Source organism: Gymnodraco acuticeps, unplaced genomic scaffold (genome assembly GCF_902827175.1).
Source record: "Gymnodraco acuticeps unplaced genomic scaffold, fGymAcu1.1, whole genome shotgun sequence".
Classification (NCBI taxonomy): Eukaryota; Metazoa; Chordata; class Actinopteri; order Perciformes; family Bathydraconidae; genus Gymnodraco; species Gymnodraco acuticeps.
Window position 1 is genome coordinate 17,748 of NW_022990993.1, and position 24,902 is coordinate 42,649.

Consider the following 24,902-nt stretch of genomic DNA (forward strand, 5'->3'; position numbering starts at 1 on the left):
TAAACCAGTTATTTCATATATGATTCTAAAATGGGTGATAGTGCATAACAAGTGCTATAACTTTTGGTACTTAAAGTGTATTTTGATGTACATAGTTATACCTTCTACTTTAAATGCAGGTTGTTTCTAACTTCTAAGACAGTACTTTTACAAGTAGAAGTCTAAGTACTTCTTTCACCGCTGCGTTTTATAATGTATGTTTTATAACAAATACCCATTTCAACCACAACGTCAAACCAATGAAGTAACACATCTCGCGATACTTGAGCAATAGATTTGTGGTTCACAGAGTAATCTCGCGTTACTTGAACACTCAGTGTCACTAGCACAGTACTTTCCTGCATATATAATGTTAAACCAGTTATTTGATATATGATTCTAAAATGTGTCATAAGGTGTTAAAAAGTGCTATAACTTTTAGTACTTCAAGTGTATTGTGTAGTGGATTTACTTTTTCACTTCTACTTTAAGTGCAGGATTGTTTCACTTTTACAACTGAGAGGTAGTTCACAAAGCTTCTTTTTTTTTGCTCAAGTTATTGTCTGAGTACTTCTTCCAATACTGCGTTTTATATGTAATATTTATTTTATATAGGCCTAATGTTGGCCTTTTTGTGTTTTATATAACAAATACTTATTTCCACCACTACGCCAATCCAAATGAAGAAACAAAACCTCGCGATACTTGCGCAACAGAGCGCCGGCCTGTGGGTTACAGAGGTAATATCTCGCGTTACTTGAACACTCGGTGTCTCATTCCACCACGGTCAAACCTGCCGGCAGAGTTCCTGTTTCTTCAGCTCCACACTCATCATCTTCATTTGGAAACTTAACAAACGGAATTTATATTTATATAACACAACATCGTTTTATTTATTTAAAGTAATCGTCAAGCTAACTTTTTACAGGTAACCGTTTGGTCGAACGTAATTTGTAACAGAAAAAAATTATTAGCATTAGCCGGTTTTCGTGCTAACAAAGAAATTCCTTTTCTCTTCAGAAATAATCCCCCATTACGCTCTTTAGTTATGAGTCATGTGGTCGTTGATAATCCACACGGTCTAGATCAGCAGGTGAGTGCCTCTTTTAAACTGTTTCCATGTTGTGTTTTTCTTTAAAAATGTGGTTAATTTCTTCTACGCACATGTACGTTTCGATGAGAAAGAAGCTACTGTTAGCATAGCATCGAGCTAAAATGGAGGAGATGATTTCGAGAGGATTTTTGTGATGGCGGAGCTCGTCTTTACGACACAAAAATGCCACTTTAGTGATGTATTTCACTTACTTAAAAGGCCAACACTTGTATAGGACTTTAAAACATAACCTAAGTGTTGTGAAAATGTATTTTTATGAATGGAAATGTACCCGGTTGGGTAACATTTTTGATCTTGCCGGTATCCTGCGAAGGCTAATGTTAGGCCTCTCAACCTGAAACGTGGCGCAGGAGAAAATGTTCGGCTTCGTTTTTTAGACTCCATTAATGTTTCTGTTGGTTTAATTAATTAAATAAAGCAGGGACTAAAGTCATCAGTTTGTATAAGCTACCTAACTGCTAGTATAATGGGATATTATTGAAATATTTTACAGTATCTTCTGAATTAGTCTCCATTTCCCTGTTTAATGGCCATTGACTGGTTATTTTAGGAGAAGCAATGGCATTACATTTACACTAGTTGGTCTTAGGTCGAGTATATATATTTCTTTTATTGTTATTCTTTGATATTCAGCTTGTTAGTTTTTACTTTTAGCCACCATTAATGATTCTGGAACATGACTCAAGTGAATGTAATGTGAAGGTACTGAGGTCATCAGGCTGTATAATCTGCTTTTACTCTTAGTTTAAATGGATATTATTGAATATTATCTTTTGAATTTGCCTGCACTTCCCTGTGGGCTGGTTGTTGGATAAGTTAAGTCCATTTTAAAATGGATTTGTTCTCAAAGACTATATCATATAAGAAGAAGCAATTGCATAACATTTGCACTGACTGTCTTAAGTTGTATAACAGATCACCTTTTCTTTGGGTACAATGGTTTTAAGTCACCATTAAACATCACTAAAGTAATTAAATGAGGTTCTAAAGTCCCCAGTTTGAATGAGCTGATTTTACTCATTTAAATGGACAATACTGAATTTGTTAGAACTTGTCTGCATGTCCCTGTTTGATGGCCAGGGACTTAATTAAGCCAATTGTACAACTCGCCCAAAGACTCTATTATAAGAAGAAACAATGGCACAGATGGAGCTTTGAGTATCTGACTGTACAACTTTTCCATTCATTTGTTTCTTTGTGTCTTTGGTAACAATGGTTTTAAGCCACCATTAATGTTTCTGAAACTCAACTCTCGAGGCATTAGTAAATAAATAAAGTCATCAAGCGGTTTAGTTTAAATGGATATTATTGAAATGGTGTGTATCACATTTGAATTTCCCTGCTTGATGGCCAAGGACTAGATGTTGGCTGTTGCATATATATTTAAATGTATTTGTACACTTTACCCCCAAAGACTATATGTAATATCAGCAGAAACCATGATAATGGATTGCACAGATTGCTCTATGGTCAAGGAGCTCACCGTTTAACATTTATCTATGATTTTCAAAAGAAAACAATTCTCAAACTTGTTTCTAGAAGAGGGAGAACGTTGTCTGAAACATATTTTTATTTCAACAAATTCATCATAGTGCGCTCTATGGATATGGCCATTTGGATACCGACTACCTCAGTGTAATAAATGCTTAGTGCCATGTGTCCGACGGCTGAATGTAAGCTAGTTTTGAGATAACACGGAAGTGAAAGTGGAGCTGAGCGCCAAACGTTTAAAAGGAGAAAGATCTATAATGTTATTTCATTGATGGCCATAGTTTTAATCTCCTTATTGTTTTACTTATAGTTTCTCGATAGTGAACGGTAACTTCAATTTGAACCAGATTCTTACATTTTCCTCTATTTTTTGTAGCTGGCTGGACTAGACTTGAACAACGTTGACGGCGGAGAAGGCGGGGGAACTGGCAGTAAGTATTTAAACTGATTTGATGTCAATGTTAGAACTGAGATTATCTTCATTGTGTCCTCTTGTTTACTTTTTAAATAGTTACTGTTTTATGGATGAAATCAATATTTCTCCTGTTTTTCCAGGAAGTGTGAGATGTATTTTAAAGTAGGGAAGGCACAAGAACCGAAAGTGCTTCTGTAACAAGTTGAAGCAGAAATAGTTCCCTGATAATTAACATTAATTTGCATTAAATCTGCAAAACTACAGTTAGTCTACCGCAGGCAGCAGAGAGGCTATGAGCTTGCATTTTTAGCAAACATACCTTTTAACAATCTCAAGATCTGTTCAAATGTAATCCTGTGAAACAATTATTTAAAGGAGATGATTTTACAATGTAAAATAGTTTTAAGTACATTTATTTATGAAGTTGTAAATTACAATTGCTTCGGTGAATCTGGAATCATGGTGTTTTTATTGTTGAGCAATACAAATAGTTTAGTTCAATTTCTCCTATAATTAACACATTGACTTATTGTTCCAGCTCTACCTGTAAGATGTTTTCTTTGAGTGAAATGTATATCTTTACTTTATCAATAATCGTAGATATCAAATGCATCATAGTAATTATTACAGCGCTTGACGTGTTGTGTTTCCTCCTCTTCCCAGGACGTTACATTCCACCTCACCTGAGAAACTCTGGCGCACCTAGAAATGGTGAGTTTAATGTAAAGCTCTCGCTAAGCCTCGGTCAAACCATCCACACGGGTTTGACTCGTGGTGTTCTTGTTAATGGTGAAAGCAAGCACAGCTGAACGGAAATTGGTGAGGCATTATTTCAACCAGAAAAACAAAGTGAAATCTATTGTCTGATGCGCTGCAGTGTTTTGCTGCCGTTTGAAAATGAGTTGCACAGAATGAGCCGTGTGGAGTGGGGTTTCCTGTGCATGGTGGCTTGTTTCGGCTTGGAGGGCGTGGGAAAAGTGGTTCTGTAGCCCCAGACTGATCATTAGAACAAAATGATCTGCGACTCCGTTCATTGGTTATCTCAACTTCTTGCCTCACACATCTGGACAGAAGGAGAGCTATTGGCTGCTCTCAGGAGGAGGTGATTTAAACATGTTCTGTGCTTGTTTGAGCCGATTGAAAGGCCTTAAATCAACATGCATTCTTTGCCTGGCGTAATTGACCAGTTAATTAAAACATATTGAAAACTGTCACCGCACACTTGACGTTTCTTTCTCGTTTGACTGTCTTCTTATTCCACAGCAGGAAATGCTTATTCCGCTGGTGTACAGTACGGTTATTCAGTGGCACCAGTAAACCTCTAGGTCCCTTCCGTCTGCTTTTCGCTGAGGGCAACCCCACACCAGCAAAAGGGGAAAGTAAATGATGGGCTCATGATTAATTGATGTGCTTTTTTCTGCTGGGATGAAGAGAAATTCCATGAGCTGGGTTAAATAATGCTTTTCTTACGCAACATGTCATATGCAATGTCCCTTAAGTTTCCCCTTAGCAGTTCCCTCAAACCATGGCAGGCAAAGACACAGAAATAACTACAGCAGGATGGGATGACTGTAAGATGGGTAACTATTACTGTCATGCTGCATGAGCCAGAAGTCATGGGAGAGTCTTTTTATAGCCTGCTTCCCTACCTTTGCTCAGGTTACCCAAGAGCTTGCCTTTTACCATGCCTACAGTGAGGGTTATCATGTGGTATACTTGACCTGCATGCCAAGCCATCTACTTAAAGTTTCCATAGTGTACATCGCTGAACACGGAGTCCATGTGCCCTTGCTTTGCCGTGGTCACTTCCTGGAAAGAGCAGCAGGAATCGCACAGCGTTAAAGCTTGAAGTTGGTGCATGGTGTCTTCGAGACTGCACTAATACTGAGGCAGGGAACGGAATATGCATACGTGCAGTCATGATGTTCAAAGTCTGGGTTTATATTACAGGACACTGAGCTTTACGTTGCCTTTGTTTCCTCCTCAGAGGCCGTTGCTCACAGCAGACTGAAATACTATGTGCTGCGTGCGATGAGTGAATGCAGGCTTTTGTTCCAACTACTCCAATGTTCCCCTTTAGATCTTTCAGGTGCGTTCACACCTAATGGTGCGCTCTCAAACAGACTATGAACTTTAAACACAAGTCATGTGCTCGGAAATGCTGTTCACCCATTGGTCAGACTTTAAGGGGTAAAAACTCAAATCCCAGCAATTTCTCCCGGAGCCTCCGCCACGGAGCATCGTGGGTTATTCTCATGCTGCTGTTCATCTGGAGATCAACAGACTCTAGCAGCGCATACGATTATATAATCAGACAACGTGCGTTAAAAAACACAATGAGACGTTCTGCAGTCAGGAGGGCGTTTCACCGACGACAGTGTTCTTACTTTTATGTAGCTGACGGAGCATTTTGACTTTTCACGACTCTGTTCAGCTCTTCATTCGCTTCACTCTTTAACTGAACAACCGGATGTCTTGAAAAACTCTTTTGCTGAAGATTTTTGAAGACATCGCGTTCTTGTGACACGTAAATACTACGCTTCCTATGTTTTGGTGCGGACTGCGTTCACACCATGAACCGCTCCAGAGTTCACGAGCAAGCGCTCCGAGACCACCTCTTTTAACGGACCAGAGTGCGGTTGTTTCGTTCACTTCAGAGGTCTGCGTTCACACCGACCCAAACGAACCGCACCAAGCGGCTAAACGCACCGGGGTTCGATTCAACCGGACTAAACGAGGCTGGGGTGAACGCGCCCTAACACAACTTCTGCTCGCTCGCTCCTGACATGGAGTGTTTGAAAGAGACGTTTTGTTGAGTTCAAAGTAGAGTGGGTTTTCGTCAGCCGACTGCACGGCATCACTGTTTGCTGTCTTGCTAATAATGAGGCAATCTCTGCAGTGAAAGGAAATAATCAAGGTGATGTGCAAGGTCAACATTGATACTCTTTAAACTCGATGCATCCAACAACCCAATCACTGCAATAGTTAAGTGCATGCATCCTTTATATTAGTTACTTCTCTTTGGTGTGAAGTAAGACGAACTGGTAAATGCTCCTGACCCGTAGTGTTAGAAAGCGAGATTTGTTTTTAAGTTGAACGTAGAGCCATGATCAGGTGTCTCTTTTGCATTTGCACTTTGAATCAAACTGCTTAATGCTTAAACATGCCGGTTTGTCACTGCACCAGGATTGTTCTTTCAGTAAAGCAGACTGTCTCGGGGTAATTTATAGCCCATGTGAAGCTCTTGGTTATTAAAAGTCAAAGGAGTCCTGTGTCATGTCGTCTTTGAAGCTGAGCAGTCCTGAGGGATACAAGCAGCGCTCCGAGCTGAATAAGAGCGTCAAATGACGGCAAGACGCCCCCTGGCAGAAACGCTGGATACAAGACCCCTTTTGGAAGATATGACACTGTACGAAGGAACATATTCTTCTTTTACAGGCACTGCTGGATTCCCAATTCCCTTCTTGCTTAGACTTACACGCAGGGCTGGGAATTGATGAGATTTTATTGACATCGATGCGCAATTTCTGCGGTAGAGGTGTGTTATGCATTTCTCCCAGAGAGGCAGAAGAGTATTGGAATGAATACAAAATATTTGTCCATTGAAGGTTTTTTTTAAAGTGGTTCCTCCTTGGACTATTGTAACAGATTGCAAGCTTTCATTTCCTCAGCGTGACTAAAGGATGAGTCATTGTGTGTGTAACCAAATATAATTAGGCGGTCAATTGGATATACAAATTGACCGTGGCATTTGATCACGCATTTCTCTCATTAACATCATGCTTGTGAGTTCTTTTGTTCTCCACCATGGGTCTGATTACAAACCTGAATATGGAGTTTCTTGTTGTCAGCTGTCAGAAGGCCCTTATCCCGACATAAAAGGTTTAAGAATACTTATGGTACTACTCAACTTGCAGTGTATGTGTTGAAATCTTTGTAACCCTGAAGTAACATTAAGACCCATACAGCATCCGCCAGAAAAGTTAGATTTCCCCCGTCATTTAAACCTGCGTAACACATCGGGTAAAGTCTTTGTAACCCTTGGAACGCTTAACGTCAACATTGCTTCAGGAGAATAGTCACCTCGCTATGGGTTTTGGAGATGTCGTTTTGAACTGTCTGTTTGGCTGTGAGTGCACGAGGTGCTTTGCATTGTTTTCAGCGTGCACATGCTGTACTTATGTACCTGGATTTGGAAAATGAATAACTTGCAACACTAACTTCAAATGTCTGCACCCCACTTCTGCAATTACTCTAAATCTGACCTCAATCCACATTTCTCATCATAAATCTTTCTGGATAATGATTATTTGTAATCTAACTCCTTTGCAGCCTTGCTCTTGTACAGGTATAGAACTTGCTTTGCATATGTTTGCCTACTTAAAATATTGAACAACATTTCCTCTGGATGTTACGAGACCTTTCAGTCCATGTTCAAGTCTTAGTGGAGTTGCTTGCATCCCACCTGTCAGTCTAAAAATAAGCCTGTCACTTTAAGAGAGACTAACGGCTAGTCAGGCCAATGTGAACTTGCTTTCTGGCGCCGATCAGTGACATGTGCAGCATTATGCTCTTCCTCACAAGCCTTTTATTCTGTTTTGTTTTTTAAATGTGCCATCTTCCACCTGAAGATTCACCTGGATGGGACGGTGGCCGCAGCAATGGATATGTGAATGGTTATCACGACAACTGCTCTAATGGGGGCTATGGAGGACGAGGAGCCCCTCGCAATGATAGAGGTGGGCGAAACGCCTGCCGTGGTAACAGGGGTGGAGAGTCGTTTAATCAACCAGTACAGAATGCAGGTGGGGAAACCCTGCCTTAAAGTGCCTCACCAAAGCCCTGGTGTTTGGTGAGGCGACAGAGTAGTTTAAAGGGATAGTTCTGATGGTTTGAAGTGTGTACTTGGAGAAGATGGTGGTCTGCACACACACACAATTTGGAGATACGAGTAGAAGCACAGCAGCAAAATACGATTATTCTGATCAAAAATCTTTTTACGTTTTGAGAAGTAATGTTTGTCATTTAGAAGTGGAAGTGAGACGATGGTCTGCACTGATTGTATGCACAAAGAGAAAAAAGTACTTTATTCATCTAAATTAGTTTTGTTGTTTGCGATGATGAAGTCATGGCCTTGTCCACAAGAAAGACTAGAAATAAGCATTCCAGAATGTGAACGTCTCAATAGATAAAATAGCATTTTAAATAAAAGTAGAACATATATATTGAATTACAAATTTACAGTAACATGACACTTTTCTCCAAAGCGACTCAATACTGTGGACAGGAGCCATTTGGGGTGAAGAGTCTCAGGGACACGACATGCTGACTGCAGTGGGGTTTGAACCTGCGCGCCCCTGATCCCAGCGCACAACCCACTGCGCCACGTAACAAATGTACAAAGCAGGATATAACCTCTGACCCGCTCTATCGACATCAGTCGGAAGTCTCAACGGCTCATTTAAAAATAAACGTGGATTTAGTTTGGGTGTTTTGTTTTTTAAACAAAGTCTTGGCTTTCAGAATATGAAACTTTTATTTCCAAACTCACGATAAATACATTCTTTAAGCTTGTAAAGGGAAGAAGACAGGCAATCTGCTGTTCCGCAGCGCCACCGCCCCTCCTCCCTCCGGCTGACATTATGAATGTAAGCGTAGAGTAATCGTCGATAATTATCAGTCCGATATTAGGAATGATGACGTCATCCCGATAAACCCGATACCAGTATTAATAGCCCCGATAATATACAATATATTTTTTGGGTAAAAAAAAAGGAAAAAATCCTGCGGTGTGGATTGGGATGAGGGGCGCTTGTTTTTCACTCGGCTCCTCCCGTTTTGCCAGTACTGTGGTATTAGTGGTTTAGGAAGAGGGGAGTTCTTCACAAATCCAGCGCTCCCTAACTCATGCCTGGCTGTGACGTAAATGGTGTGCGGCCGTGAAGCCAGGACAGTAAACAAACATGTCGTCGGTGGTATGGGACTATTTCAAAGTTTCAGAGTTAGATAGTTCGCTTGCTATTTGTATTAACAAATGCAGATGTTCCACGAGGAGGGAGAAAGGCAACGAGCTATAATACTTCCAACCTGATTAGTCACCTGAAACATCGCCATCGCTACGATGGTGTGTTAAAAGCGTACGAAGACGCCTGCGCTGCTAAACTAGCGGCGAATCCAAAGCCAGCTGCAAAGGCACCGGGGCTTTTACCTATCGACGAGGCTTTTGAAAAAGGCAAGAAGTTTGCCAGAGACGACCCCAGGGCTAAAACGATCTCTAACTTCATCATAGAAATGATGGCGCTTGACGAGAGTCAAAACTGTTCTTGGCTTTGTTTTGTTCATAGTAGTAATGCTCATGTCATTTGCTCACTACTAGTCTCTTTTTTACCACCAGGTGTGCAAAAACTACAGGTACATTTAATATATATATATATTATTATCGGTCTTGAGAAGCAGGAAGTTATCGGTATCGGTTTCAAAAAACCAATATCGTGCATCCCTACTCTTACAGTCATTATATAATGTGACATATGTTGCTTAATATTTGGAGTAGAACAACAATCCTGATATCATTAGAACGCTATGATCTCCTCTTTCCAGCAGGGTATACAACTCAAAATGTGTCTTCGGGTCAATGCGACTGGTTTCCATTGAGCAGGTCACGTATGCAGAAGTGTGTGAGGAATGGTTTTTCTCCAAACCCTGTGCAAGCAGATCTCCATCTCCTGCAGGTAGAAGTACTTCACGCCACTTCAAAACTAAATCCCAAATATCCCTTTAAGAAGGAAGCCCTCCCTTGTTCTTGCAGATGCTACGATACACGCTGACACCCTGCAATACGCATAATGGCTACATAATTAACAGTAGCCGTGCTCTTTAGTTTTAAAAAGGGGAAGAGCTTTTCCCCGCCACCTTTGGTAAGAGAGTGGCGGCGTTTGCTTTCAGCTGACTTTGCAGAAAGGGCAATCGCTGACGGCTCTTTGTCCGCTTGTTTTCAGGTGTAGGCAGTGAAGGGAACTTTGCAGCTCCTCGTGATGCCGCCTACAACAGCTTTGGCGGACGCAACAACGATAGGTCAAAGTCCACCTTCTTCAACGACCGTGGGTCGAGCTCAAGGGGAAGGTTTGTAGGAATTAATATACTGAGTGTTTTTAATCTGTCTTTATGTTGGACAAATGTAAAATGCAACAACAAAGGAGGACATTGAATCCTACATGCTTATTTCTTCGGTACAGATACTCGTAAAAAATGTAAGATTGATGAGAAATGTGACATCTCAAATGTTGTCACTCACTTCGCCAAGGCGATATCAATCAGAATAATCATATTTCTTTAACAGGGACATAATGGTTCAAGTAAAACGCATTAATAGTTAACTTTTATACGTGTCATAAAGCAGAATACTGTACGTTATAGCAAAGTCCTGTATATTGTAATTATGTAGAAATAAATGTCAATTATGAAATTATTATAACAGGTTTTCTGAACCTTCGTGTATTATTAATACAATGATAACCTTTCAATTGAAGTGATGTTTCTTGAAGGCACACTTCTTATTCCAATGATACTTGCTCAATATTCAGATGGTCATTATGTGGGTTATTTTCAGCAGATTTGCCTCCCTTAATACAATGACCATTCCCATCGCTTTATCTGTTTGTAGCCGATGTTATACTTCAAGATGCCAAACCGTCTTGTAGCATGTTCTTTAGTTACAGTTCAGATATTAATGGTTGAATCCACCCTGATTGTCTACAGTTATAATCGCGGGGGTTACTCCAGCGGTGGCGGAGGAGGAGGAAACCGCTGGTCGGACGAATCCAGAGACGAAGATTGGTCCAAGCTCACCGCTCCCAACGAGCGCCTGGAAAAGTAAGATCACTCATCAATAATCAAACCGATTGAGAAAACTCTCCCTCGTCCTCGGCTTGAGCTTCAGCCTCAGGATCCATGTATCTCTGGTCCTCTCCAGAATGGAAGTAGTCGTCACATACAGAGCATCAACTAGTTCCTGAACAGTGTCCTTCACATGCTGATATCAAGAGAGGGAGTTACACAGTCACAAGATGGAGGAATAGAAAGCAGTATTCAATGTTTACTTCAGATTAGCTCCACGTCAGAAATGAGCATGCTTGATGTCTCTCCCATAGAGGCTGAATCATCATGTTAATCACATAGCTATCATCTGCCTCAAACAGTCCTGATGCTCTTCTAGGTAATCACACATCCTGTTCACAGCTACAGTTGATGCCTTTGTTATCACGTGGACTCTGATACTGGAAGAGGACTTTCAGTGTTTTCACAACAATGATAAATCAAACATGTGAATTCGATTCGTAACTTTTTTCTTTCTTTCTAGTGAGCTGTTCGGTGCAAGCAACACTGGTATAAACTTTGAGAAGTATGACGATATTCCCGTGGAGGCTACAGGAAGCAACTGCCCGCCTCACATCGACACCGTGAGTCTTTAACGCTGTGACGCATTCCAAACAAGATAATATCAAGTGCTAGAACTAACTTCCAGCGTTGGTTAGGGAGGCAGACCGTGAGCATTTCAGAGTAGAGACGTTCCTCTGTAGCACAGTTCGTCCTCACGAACCCTTCGGTTTATGGAATTGTAATTATCGTATCCTAACAGTTTGTCTTGTAACTCCAAATGGTCCTTTTCCTGGCCACATGGAGAGCTTGGGAGGCAGTGTCGGACTCGCAGTAAAACAATCCACTGGATATTTTGATTGCTCTTGAATGTTTTATTTCCAAACAATATCACTTTGTAACGTGAACTTCAGCAGCAGATCCTAATAATCTGACTGAGAATAAGGCGGCGTGTCAATGCGGAGGTGCTGTAACTGTATTTGGGTCGTTATGTACCCATTCATTTATCTTGTCATGCTACTATATTCTCAGATATGTTTGTTTCTACACATCATTCACGTTTGATTTGTGAAGCCCTCTGAGACAGGTGTTGTGATATTGGGCCGATTGAATTCCATTTCCCTAATTTGGGTTTTAATACATTGTGAGTTTCTTAAACTGACAGCATGTCTGTGTATCCTGTAGTTCCACGATGTTGACATGGGTGAGATTATCATGGCAAACATCGCCATGAGTCGTTACGATCACCCCACCCCGGTCCAGAAGCACGCCATCCCCATCATCAAGTCCAAGAGAGACCTGATGGCCTGCGCCCAGACTGGTGAGTCCTTCAATATTAATGATGTCTTTTTTATAAAACGAGCACCATGCGTACAAATGAATTAATCTCAAACGGAGAATACGCTGAAAGCCTATTTCCATTTGCAGAGACGATCAGAAAACACTACGTTGTCTCGATCACATTCACTTATAATGACAAAATATTCTCAGTGCTTGTATTTGAGAGCTTCAAGTAGATCAGCAAGAATGACTTTTCTTCATATAAAACACTTGATGGACATAAATTAGCATTTTTAGCCACCTAGCTGTGGTTTGGTTATAATATGCACTTGATCTACTGAGATGGATATGAACATTCGAGAGTTCCCATCACTGCTGCCGTCATTTAAAGTTACCTTCCTGAAATTCCAACCTATTTTTCCTAAGCAGAAGTAATACGATAATTTTCAGTCCGATTGTTGGAGCATTCATGGAGTAGCCATTTGATAAGTGGAACCGTGTGCAGATACTGATCATGAAGTCATACACTTTCTGGGTTCTCATTTATGATCTTACCTGGCTCACATTGGTTTCGTATTTAAATGTAAGGTCGTCTAAATAACTACATATTTAACCTCCTTTCAGGCTCTGGTAAAACGGCTGCCTTCCTGCTGCCGGTGCTGAGCCAGATCTACAGCGAAGGCCCCGGAGAAGCTCTCGCAGCATCGAAGAACGGAGGACAGGTACTTCAGATAGTGAACCGTGTTTGGAAAATAACCCGTATATATTTTGGATTTGTTTGTTCTAAAATATGTTGTTTTGCGCTCAGGATAGCGGAAGGTATGGCCGCCGTAAGCAGTACCCCCTCGCCATGATCCTGGCTCCCACCAGAGAGCTGGCCTCACAGATCTACGACGAGGCGAGGAAGGTGAGGAAATCATTTTAATTTAACTTTATCCCTTTTTTTTATTTCTACGTTTTTAGTAGCCTACCGCTCACGTGTTTCCCTTCCTTCTACGTTTTTAGTAGCCTATCGCTCACGTGTTTCCCTTCCTTCTACGTTTTAGTTTGCCTACCGCTCACGTGTTTCCCTTCCTTCTACGTTTTTAGTAGCCTATCGCTCACGTGTTTCCCTTCCTTCTACGTTTTAGTTTGCCTATCGCTCACGTGTTTCCCTTCCTTCTAAGTTTTAGTTTGCCTACCGCTCACGTGTTTCCCTTCCTTCTACGTTTTAGTTTGCCTATCGCTCACGTGTTTCCCTTCCTTCTACGTTTTAGTAGCCTACCGCTCACGTGTTTCCCTTCCTTCTACGTTTTAGTTTGCCTATCGCTCACGTGTTTCCCTTCCTTCTACGTTTTAGTTTGCCTACCGCTCACGTGTTTCCCTTCCTTCTACGTTTTAGTTTGCCTACCGCTCACGTGTTCCCCTTCCTTCTACGTTTTAGTAGCCTATCGCTCACGTGTTTCCCTTCCTTCTACGTTTTAGTAGCCTATCGCTCACGTGTTTCCCTTCCTTCTACGTTTTAGTTTGCCTACCGCTCACGTGTTTCCCTTCCTTCTACGTTTTAGTAGCCTATCGCTCACGTGTTTCCCTTCCTTCTACGTTTTAGTTTGCCTATCGCTCACGTGTTTCCCTTCCTTCTACGTTTTAGTTTGCCTACCGCTCACGTGTTTCCCTTCCTTCTACGTTTTAGTAGCCTATCGCTCACGTGTTTCCCTTCCTTCTACGTTTTAGTTTGCCTACCGCTCACGTGTTTCCCTTCCTTCTACGTTTTAGTTTGCCTATCGCTCACGTGTTTCCCTTCCTTCTACGTTTTAGTTTGCCTACCGCTCACGTGTTTCCCTTCCTTCTACGTTTTAGTTTGCCTATCGCTCACATGTTTCCCTTCCTTCTACGTTTTAGTTTGCCTACCGCTCACGTGTTCCCCTTCCTTCTACGTTTTAGTTTGCCTATCGCTCACATGTTTCCTTTCCTTCTACGTTTTAGTAGCCTATCGCTCACGTGTTTCCCTTCCTTCTACGTTTTAGTTTGCCTATCGCTCACGTGTTTCCCTTCCTTCTACGTTTTAGTAGCCTATCGCTCACGTGTTTCCCTTCCTTCTACGTTTTAGTTTGCCTATCGCTCACGTGTTTCCCTTCCTTCTACGTTTTAGTTTGCCTATCGCTCACGTGTTTCCCTTCCTTCTACGTTTTAGTAGCCTATCGCTCACGTGATTCCCTTCCTTCTACGTTTTTGTTTGCCTATCGCTCACGTGTTTCCCTTCCTTCTACGTTTTTAGTAGCCTATCGCTCACGTGTTTCCCTTCCTTCTACGTTTTAGTTTGCCTACCGCTCACGTGTTTCCCTTCCTTCTACGTTTTAGTTTGCCTACCGCTCACGTGTTCCCCTTCCTTCTACGTTTTAGTTTGCCTATCGCTCACGTGTTTCCCTTCCTTCTACGTTTTAGTTTGCCTACCGCTCACGTGTTTCCCTTCCTTCTACGTTTTAGTTTGCCTATCGCTCACGTGATTCCCTTCCTTCTACGTTTTAGTTTGCCTACCGCTCACGTGATTCCCTTCCTTCTACGTTTTAGTAGCCTATCGCTCACGTGTTTCCCTTCCTTCTACGTTTTAGTTTGCCTACCGCTCACGTGTTTCCCTTCCTTCTACGTTTTAGTTTGCCTATCGCTCACGTGTTTCCCTTCCTTCTACGTTTTAGTTTGCCTATCGCTCACGTGTTTCCCTTCCTTCTACGTTTTAGTTTGCCTACCGCTCACGTGTTTCCCTTCCTTCTACGTTTTAGTTTGCCTACCGCTCACGTGTTTCCCTTCCTTCTACGTTTTAGTTTGCCTACCGCTCACGTGTTTCCCTTCCTTCTACGTTTTAGTTTGCCTACCGCTCACGTGTTTCCCTTCCTTCTACGTTTTAGTTTGCCTACCGCTCACGTGTTTCCCTTCCTTCTACGTTTTAGTAGCCTATCGCTCACGTGTTTCCCTTCCTTCTACGTTTTAGTTTGCCTACCGCTCACGTGTGCGCTGCTGCGTTGTGTACGGAGGCGCTGACATTGGGCAGCAGATCAGAGAGCTGGAGCGCGGCTGCCATCTGGTGGTGGCGACACCCGGACGCCTCGTGGACATGTTGGAGCGCGGGAAGATCGGACTGGACTATTGCAGGTAAATACAACACAGAGAACCACATTTTAAAGGTCTCCTACCAAGCCAAGGACCCAGAATCAGCACTGTAGTAACAGGAAGTGAAATAGAGGGATGTCTTAAATGCATGATCTGTTTGGATATTGAGCAAAACACTCCATAGACATGTTTTTACACCTGAGACCTCTAATATATGCCTACAATACTATATGAGACTTTTAAAACTGCTTTTCTCCTGATGGGAATCACCTGGTTCAAATGTGTGTGAGTTTTGATATTAAATCTGGTGTGTGTGTGTGCAGCTTCCTGGTCCTGGACGAGGCTGATCGTATGTTGGACATGGGTTTCGAGCCCCAGATCAGACGCATCGTGGAGCAGGACACCATGCCGCCTAAAGGCATCCGACAGACCATGATGTTCAGCGCCACCTTCCCCAAAGAGATCCAGGTACGGTGGACATTCAACTATACATAGAATATTATGATCAATATCAGTTGATGATGTGAAGAAAGTGAGAACACTTGTAGTTGCTTTCAACACAAGCTATTCAAATGCTAACATAACTCTTGAGTCTCATAAGCTAAGATGCTTTGAGCCACGTTTGTAAATAAAACCCTGAGCGTGGAAATGTTTCCCTAACTTAAGATAGTTTACACAACCATTCCCTCCACACTCATCCTTTCTCTTTGTTTATTAGATCCTTGCTCGTGACTTCCTGGAGGATTACATCTTCCTGGCTGTGGGCCGTGTCGGCTCCACTTCAGAGAACATCACCCAGAAGGTGGTGTGGGTCGAGGAGAACGACAAGAGGTCCTTCCTGCTCGACTTGCTCAATGCTACAGGTGAGAAAAGCATGCGAATATATGTAAACACGGGGGTTTTTGCCTCCCAAGAAGGTCCGTTTAGGCTCTAATGTATCACTTGTCGTAATATCGAGCTAATATTGACTTTGAAAACATATCTGCTAACAAGTGTACAGTAGAAGATAAAACGTGTAAACAAAATGACGGTAACACATTATATTAAGGTACACCTATTCATCATCAACTAGTTATTTAACATATTAGACTCAAACTACTAGCTTATTTGTTCTGAACAAGACTTCACTTTAAAATAGGGAACATATTCTGAGTTAGAAAAACCACATTTTTAGTTATTTTGACACAAACACTTGTTTTATGTCTTGCTACATTAGAATAGTGTTATTATAGGAGAATCAATATTCTTGTGGTAATGCTGCCCAAAACTCATGAACAGCAACTTCCTTACAATAAATAAGCACTAATGGCCTAGTACTTGTAGAATATGGTCATGTATTAATACGTGTTTTATACTGACTAATAAAGAGCTAGTATGCTTGTTAATTAACTAGTTGATGGTGAATATGTGTACCAAAATGTCATGTAGGGGTGGTGAGCGTATGCCGTGTTTTTAGAGGGGTTTTTTAGCTTCTCATGTTGATCTGAAGTTGTCATATCTGTGAAATGAGAAGCCTTACATTTCCGGCCGGTTTGGTTTTGTCTTAGTTATTCCCACTGATGAAAATGTGCCAGAGGTTCCAGAGAAACCGGGTAAGTGTGAACTTCTTATAACCATTTCACTCTGACCCCCACATCACATCCCACAGATCATCCTGTTCCTCGTGTTATCGGTTTAAGTTCCTCTCATTTTCCAATAAGAGCTTCTAGTCCCATTTCCCTGTAAATAGACCGTAGTGTTGACTGCACTCGGCAGAGTGTGTTATCGACACAAAGGTCAGTTTCCATGAGTCACACGCATTTAATCCTTTTACAGGAATACAAAGGTTTCTCCTCTAGATCCAGTTCGAACTCACAATAAATGTTGGTTTTAATGGTTTGTGTCGGAGCACTCCCTGCTGATTTCCACTTGGTGTAAAATCACAAACACAAGACTTCTACTTCAATACAAGGGAAGCACTTCTGGTGCAGCTGAAGCTATGGAAAGACACTGTAATTAAACACACTTGGCTCTGGGGTTAAGCCGAGTTTCTGTTATCAAAAAGAGAAATCCACGCAAATATGACCTGTTTATTGAAATCGGTGCATATTCAGGTTATAGCCTATAAAGAAAGGCATGACGAGTTGTATAACTTTGTTTTGAAGGTGCTATACAAAGGCACTTTTTAACTAAAGCGAAGCTGTTGGAATTTCCTCCGTTGACATGAACAGAAACCTGTCAATTATTACCTGGATTTATTGAGCTCAAAGAAACGGCTTGAATGCAGCTCTTAGCCTTTAAAGGATGGCGTCATCGAAGCAGGAAGATTCACTCTAATACAAATACGGCAGGTTTTTAGACAAACATTGGTGGCAGTATCCCATCACGCTACATCCTCTTATCTCAAGCATTTTAAAGATTTAATAATTGTTTTAAACTAAGGGTGTCCCTTTTCAACCCCAAGGAGCATAATGATGTATCTTTAGTAATGTGTGCAGCCAACTCTTGTCTCCATTCCATAGTTAAGTTCCTGCTCCCATCCCGTAGTCTCTGCCCTTTGACCTCCTGTCGTGAATGATCTTATGTCTTCTCTCTTCTCCTCTCGTGCTTTCTGTCTCGCTCTCCTACCCTTTTCGGCCTCTTTCTGTTTCCGCGCCGCTCAGGTAAAGAGTCTCTGACGCTGGTGTTCGTGGAGACCAAGAAGGGCGCGGACGCCCTGGAGGACTTCCTGTACCACGAGGGCTACTCCTGCACCAGTATCCATGGAGACCGATCCCAGCGAGACCGAGAGGAGGCGCTGGCCCAGTTCAGATCCGGACGCTGCCCCATCCTCGTGGCCACAGCTGTGAGTCCTCACTTCAGTTACTTTAGTATGGCACCTTTCACAGAAATACAATTCTCAAGAAAGAACACAAGGAATTTCTTATATTTGTAATAAGCAGTAAAGCGGTTGATAACGGATTTCTAAAAGCAACAGTTCGTCACACAAACAAAAATATATTGATGAATCTAAATGATAGTATTTATTTCCTAATCAAATTGTCAGTATATTAGATATGAGATTATATATGAATACATGGCTGAAATATTAATTATACAAGCATTTTGGTCGTTATAGAGAACCGCAGTGACGCGTCCTGAAACCCGGAAGTAAGTTAGCATTGTTACCACGTCCGGTTCCTTCGATAAAAAGCAATGGGATCTCTCCGTAGGGTTTTGGAAGATAGCTCCAAATAAGGTCTGTGTTTGACTGAAGAGACACATCACGTTTTGTTCTACATTAAATCATCAGCAGTGACCCCGCTGGTGATTTCTGAAGAGTGGACGTGTCTGAGAAACGATGGTTGTTACCAAGTGGCTGAATAGGACTACAGAAGTCGTGGAGGTCGTTGTACGTCATTACGCCGAACACGTGAACACTCCTCTAAGTTAGTTTCTGTTCTGCTTGAGAGCAAGTCCCTGCCTCCTGCAGACTGTTCAAACAAACGCTTCAACTCGTTCCATCTAGAGTCTGAGTGTTTGAACATGGATCTGAAGTCGGCGTGACGTTGAAGCTGTAGCTCCTTTATAGCATAACGTTAGCATTTTGCTTCTGGCAGCTAGATTTATGATTAGAAAAGTCGACATGTGGAGATTATCCTCTGAACAAAACGTGATCCGTCTCTTCAATGTGTTTCAACCACAGACCTGATTTCCAGCTATGGAGACATTGCATTGCGTTTTTGACGAAGGAACCGGAAGGAGTTTACATCCGGGTTTTAGGACGCGTCACTGCGGTTCTCTATTGACTTCCCAATTTCATCTTGTTTTAATATTTGTTTGAAGCCATCACCATCTTGATATTTAATCTATATTTGTTATCTCTCCCAGGTGGCTGCCAGAGGTCTGGACATCAGCAACGTGAAGCACGTGATCAACTTCGATCTGCCCAGCGACATCGAGGAATACGTTCACCGTATCGGCCGTACGGGACGTGTGGGAAACCTGGGTACGAAACAACTCTTTATTTTAAACTAAAACACTTATAAGGCCTTTTTTTTTAATAGGATGGGCATCTGAAAGGAAATGTATATCCGACCCCCAAAAAACAGTTAACCGAATTTACACATCCGATAAAGAAAAGTTTTAATAAATACATTTTCAAATAAATGTAGAAACCAAGTCGAATTTGTCCGATGTATTAACGGGTGACCCCGTTGACAGCTATTGTTGACCTAGCTGCACGACATTGGAAAAAACTGATATTGCGATATGAAAAAATACAGGAATTGAAGAAAAGACAGTTTTTTCCTTTCTTGAACTTTAATGAGACAATTGGTGTTTTTCTAACTATATTTAACCGGATGAAGGATTTTAGTCACGGACGTCTGGGTCTTCAGTTATCAGAGCAACGAGCTGAGCTAGCTCGGTTAGCAGCGCTAGCTCGGTTAGCAGCGCCGAACTGGAGAAACACTTGAAACCACTTTATTCAGTGTTTCTACCTTTACTCTCCGGCTCCGTTTGCTCTGGAGATCTGATGGTGGTTTGCTGTCACTCACTCAAGAACCCATGAGAGCCGCACGTTTTCCTTTGTAGCAAGCAGCAAAATAATTGTAACATGACGTGTTTGAGTTCATTTGCCTACTTAATATCGCACGTCCTAAAAAAAAAAATATATAAATATATATATCGTCACGACACAATATATATCGTGCATCCCTACCATTTGATAATATGTAATCAACTCGGGCACCCCTCACGAAACAAATTAAGAAGAAAAATGTTCAGAACTGAATCATTTAGAATATTCGATGAATCGTTCCCATCCCTACTTTTTAATAACCATTACTACTTGATGTACGACTGTCTAACCTCGCTCTGTTTTCTTCTTTGGTCAGGTCTGGCCACGTCGTTCTTTAACGACAAAAACAGCAACATAACCAAAGACTTGCTGGACATCTTAGTGGAGGCGAAGCAGGAAGTTCCCTCCTGGCTGGAGAGCCTGGCCTACGAGCACCAGCACAAGAGCACGACCCGAGGGCGCTCCAAGAGGTACGGCTACTCTCTCAGAGGAGCACTAAAGTCGCTGTGCACACTATATCTTTCTTTGGGTGTGAAACCTCAGAAGTTAGCTGCGTTTTAAACGACTTCTGATCAAATGCAGTTTTATCCCACAGGAACACCTTCATATCTTTCATCTCTTTGCTTCTCACATATTTATCCGTTATTACAATAAGCAGTGTTTTATTTCCAAGAGGTACGACAAGTTCCTCCTCTTGGAACATTCACATTGTCGTCTTCACACATATCTTACATTCGTTGTAAAACCTTAGAAGTTAGCTGGTTTTTCTCCTGTGCATTTTAAAACTACTCGAAATCTGATCAACAAATCAGTTTTACCCCGGAGGACTCCTGAGCCTTCACAACTTGCATACATTCATCTTATCTTGATTAGAAGTAAGCTGGTTTTGTCCTGTGCGTTTATTTACCTTTGCATTTTAAATGACTCGACTTCAAACACTTCAGATCTGATAGTTTAATCCCACATAAGGCTGCTATACTGCGGAGTCTTCACACTGTAGCGTAGCTGTTATCCCTGAACGAATACTTTTCATTTGGTTAAACACGCAGACACAGGGATAGCCCGGCGACCAGCTACTGAAGTTTACAAAGGACAAATCATCAACCAATTCCCTTTCAACATAAAGTCTATTTTTAACCCCAAATAATAATCAGTACAGAAAACAAACTCATGTCACAGACCATTTACCAGAAACCTTAACTCCAGTAGATACAAAAAAGTCACATTAACTCACAAAACATCAATCACTTACTCCGAGAGCCTACGATTGTTTACACCATGGGGATTGACTGTGGGGGGGAAGAAGTCTTGTTTGTGTCTTTTAGCTTGATGTCTTATATATATTTATGTTGGAGGAGCCTTAGTCTGAATGTTGTCGTTGCATATCTACACTGTAGCTGCTGTGCGTATGACAGTCCTTTGAACCTGTACCTTGAGATGTTCTGTGCATTAACGACAACACTCGTACGTTCTCCTGCAGGTTCTCCGGTGGTTTCGGAGCCAGAGATTACCGTCAGACGCCCGGAGGCGGACCCTCCAGCTTCACTACGCCCCGTGGAGGTCGCAGCGCTGGAGGAGGCCGTGGATTTGGAGGAGGCGGAGGTAAGAAACACTTCCTGCTTTACGATCACACAGTTAAAACAACATATTGATCATTTGGAGAAGTGCCTAATCTTAAAGGTCTTATTGTGCAAAATGCACTTCTTCATATATCACGGCCTGAAGTGAGCTATTGCTTTTATAAAACGGTTACCAAGTGTGACAATATGAAAGAAATACACTCTAATTTAAATAGTTTTTATTAGTAAATAATAGGGCTGTCAAGTTAACGCAAAAAATAAATTAACGCCACTAATTATTGGCTTAACGGACGTAATGTAACAGCTGTAGCGGTTTTAAAAAAGGACTCGATACTCCCTGATGTTACATTTCTTCTCTAACCTCATCGTCTCTCTCTTTAGGTGGATTCGGTGGTGGCGGCGGAGGAGGCTTCTACGGCGGAGGAGGAGGAGGAAACGACGGCGGTTACGGAGGAAGCTACAGCAACTCCGGCAGCGGCACGGATTGGTGGGGGAACTAGTCGCCGACAGGAACGGGTTGCCTTTTTTTGCCAACCGCACCCAATGGAAACCACATGTTAACTTAAAGGCCAGACCATAACTAAATAAAAAAAACACACCCTTTACCCTGTGTAGCTTCACTGACACACAGTACATTACCAACCCTGGTTCTCTGCCATTCGCTTTCCTCTACACAAAGGGAAAAGTGCAGCAAAGCAGCGCTACGCTAAAAACAAGAAAACACGGAAAGCCACCAGCAGCACAGAGACTGCAGCGCAACGGGAGAAAAACAGAAACGCACCTCAGAGCGAGCATGGATGCTGACGTTGCAAAATGTCCGACAGCAACTTCGGACTTCTTTCATTGTTATAAAAAGTATTTTTGTTCTTTTTTTGTGGAAATAAGGCGGGAAGAAACAAATGGAAAGAACACCTGAGGATCATTTGTGTGTTAATGTACTGTGCCTTCTGGAATTTAGACAGGAAATATAAATATATCTCCATGTTTTCATTCCACCAGATGGCCAAGAGCTTTCTCTCTCTTCAACAACAAAAATAATAATTTGATTTTACGATATTTGTTTGGTGAAAAAAGAAAAAAGGTTAAAAAAAAAAGAAGCAAATCCAACCTTGGCAAACACGGGGTTTAGTGGTTCTGACGTCATGATTCCATTTGAGCTTCAAATTTAATCCCAGGAACATCTCGTAGCCTTTCGATAGTCTACAGCTAATGGAGCCAAGTCTAACTCCAACTGGGCCACTCCGTGAAGCATTTTAAAATCCGAAGGGACAACGTTTTCTTTGTTTCGCTCACTCTATCCTGACAGGCTGCTTTTTAAATGGATAGTCTTTGAAAAAGCTTTTCCTGACACGAGAAGTCATTAAAGCTCCGACGCGAGAATCGAAGCTCCAGCGCGTTTCAAAAATATTGACTTGACAGTGTTACGGCAGCTAGTATGTTACCAAGTGCTAGCTATCGTTAAAGTGGGCGGTGTTTTTTGTTTGTTTTACTTGAGACATTTTTGGTGGTGTGTTGTGAAATCAAAAAAAAAAAAAAAGCTTTTTTTTTTTTTTTTTTTTCTGAAAACAAAAAATGCCTGCCATCTTTGAAAGTGAAGTTCAAAATGGCCGCTGCATAAAGGACCACAGCATCGGGGGGGCACAGCGTGGTGTTAGTGTTTACTGAATCAGCCGCTGACGGGGGAGGGGGGGCGGCCCCATCATTGGTATTCTACGCTTGCAAGTGTTTTGTTTTTTGGTCAAGGAACAGGAAGGACACGAGAACTGAGTCGCAGGCTTAACTTAATTACAAACGTTTTCTCTTTTTCAAGCTGCGTTGGAGGCAGGGTTCATCACTGAGGTTTATCGGGGAGAACAGCGCAGGGTAGAGCGACACTTTTCCTCCTGAAAAGATTCAGTCAGTGCATCGTTACCGTCGCGGCCTTGGCTTCCCCATCGCCGCGCTGTGACACTGTGGAGGCGGCCGAAACATGACGGGCCGTTTCCTCTAAATAAAGTCAGGTATATAAAACTCTGTGGCTCCGTGAAGCCAGGCTTTTCCTCTCAAAGAGGAGCAGCCAATCGAGAGGGAGACAACGCTCCTCATCGGGTGCCTTGAAAACCTTTATTTTGTTTTGTTTTTACTTTTAAGAAATTGATCTAAAAAGCGGATGCACTGGCTAGTGTTGAGAACTTGAGATTGAATGGTGCTACTTGATTTAGGCCCTTGTTCGTCGTCGTCGTGCCCATCAAGTTTTACAAGAAAGTTATTTTATTGCACATCTAGAGTTTTATATAGATGTCTTCTTGGATATGTGTCCTTAAAGCTTCCAAATATTGTGTGTGAGGAGATTGTGAGAAAACGACGCAGCTTGTTTACAAAGGGGACAGGTTCTCAACGTTTAAACCAGGATTTATTTGGGACCAGGGGATTTAGCAGTCTTGGGGGGAATTTAGCCATTTGCACAGATTTCTAGATTCTACTTTTGCTGCTAGTTTTGTGTAATTTATTAAGCATTTTTGACAAATATTTATTTTTGTAAGCCTCAAAGTGATTCTTTGAAAGTTTCAGAAACTTGACCAAAAGACAGTACAAAAAACACTGGCACTTGAATGTTGAATGTCACCTGTATGCGTGAAATTTATATATTTCGGGGTAGTGTGAGCTTTTTAATGTTTAAGATACATTGGACTCAGTAAATAATATCCACAGCTGTTTTCAGGGCCTCCTCAGGGCCGCTCATCTTATCTATATAAATTGGTCAACAAAATTTGAAATGGAATTGAACCAACATGCCAAGGTTTGGAAATAAAGCTGTCAGAGCATCAAAATCTCCTGAAGCATATCAGTGCTGACTCTCCAATCGTGTGATCTTATCTCTAATTTGACCTGATGATTTTCTCCAGTGAATGTCTGGCACATGGCAATCCTTAAAGAAACAAACATGTGGTTTATTCTCATTGTTGTATTTTGCATATATGACGCTTCTGGATTTTTTTTTTCTGCGTGCACGTGGAGAACGTCGTTGTTTTTCCTGCGTGAAAATCCTTCGAGGCGTTCTCCACGTTCCCTCGGAGAACCCCGGAGCTCTTTAGACGTAGACTTTGCTTTCTGTATTAGCTTAGAAGCTACTTGCACTGCATGGGAAATACTCAGCTGTGCAAACAAATTGTTTGATTTTACCAAAATAAAATGTTTGAATGCAAAAAAAGTTCTCCTGAAAACTCCAGCATGTCTCCTAGAATCTGTAGCAGCAGCTGGTTTAGGACGCGCTTCACTTCCTTTGGACTCAATATAAAGTTTTCATTTTGTAAATTCAGCTGTGTGCTTCGTGTTTTGTCAACCAGGGTTAGAGGTAGAAACGCTTTTCACTATTTCTCTCCTTAATGCCCCGAAAAGAGGTTGAATGTTAGAAGATGTAGTCAAAGCCGAACTGGGAGTTATTCGTTTACCTGCTTATAAATATGTACAATTAGCGAGAGCGTTGCCCTGCTGAGCCCTGAGCCTAGTTTCCAGGCCTCAGGCTCGAAAAGGACCAGAACTAATCTTCTAAAAGGGTTA

At 41.8% G+C, this 24,902-nt stretch overlaps 1 protein-coding gene across 1 annotated transcript; it reads left to right on the forward strand.

Moving 5' to 3' along the window:
• The first annotated feature begins 712 nt into the window (after positions 1-712).
• On the forward strand, positions 713-24,660 carry LOC117559224 (ATP-dependent RNA helicase DDX3X-like). The gene is made up of 19 exons (XM_034235904.1): positions 713-907; positions 1,000-1,072; positions 2,961-3,015; positions 3,663-3,710; positions 9,998-10,121; positions 10,758-10,871; positions 11,359-11,458; positions 12,060-12,195; positions 12,780-12,877; positions 12,964-13,062; positions 15,124-15,284; positions 15,566-15,710; positions 15,961-16,105; positions 16,790-16,834; positions 17,885-18,066; positions 19,092-19,209; positions 20,099-20,252; positions 21,263-21,384; positions 21,744-24,660. The coding sequence occupies exons 2-19, from the start codon at positions 1,028-1,030 to the stop codon at positions 21,860-21,862; spliced, it is 2,010 nt and encodes a 669-aa protein (XP_034091795.1). The 5' UTR covers positions 713-907; positions 1,000-1,027; the 3' UTR covers positions 21,863-24,660.
• The last annotated feature ends 242 nt before the right edge of the window (positions 24,661-24,902 follow it).

Excerpts from the sequence above, each read along its gene's own strand:
- LOC117559224 (XM_034235904.1), top strand. The coding sequence starts at position 1,028 with ATGAGTCATGTGGTCGTTGATAATCCACACGGTCTAGATCAGCAG. Across the intron at positions 12,196-12,779 it reads GATGGCCTGCGCCCAGACTG|GCTCTGGTAAAACGGCTGCC; the intron begins GTGAGTCCTTCA and ends ACCTCCTTTCAG. Across the intron at positions 20,253-21,262 it reads ACCCGAGGGCGCTCCAAGAG|GTTCTCCGGTGGTTTCGGAG; the intron begins GTACGGCTACTC and ends GTTCTCCTGCAG.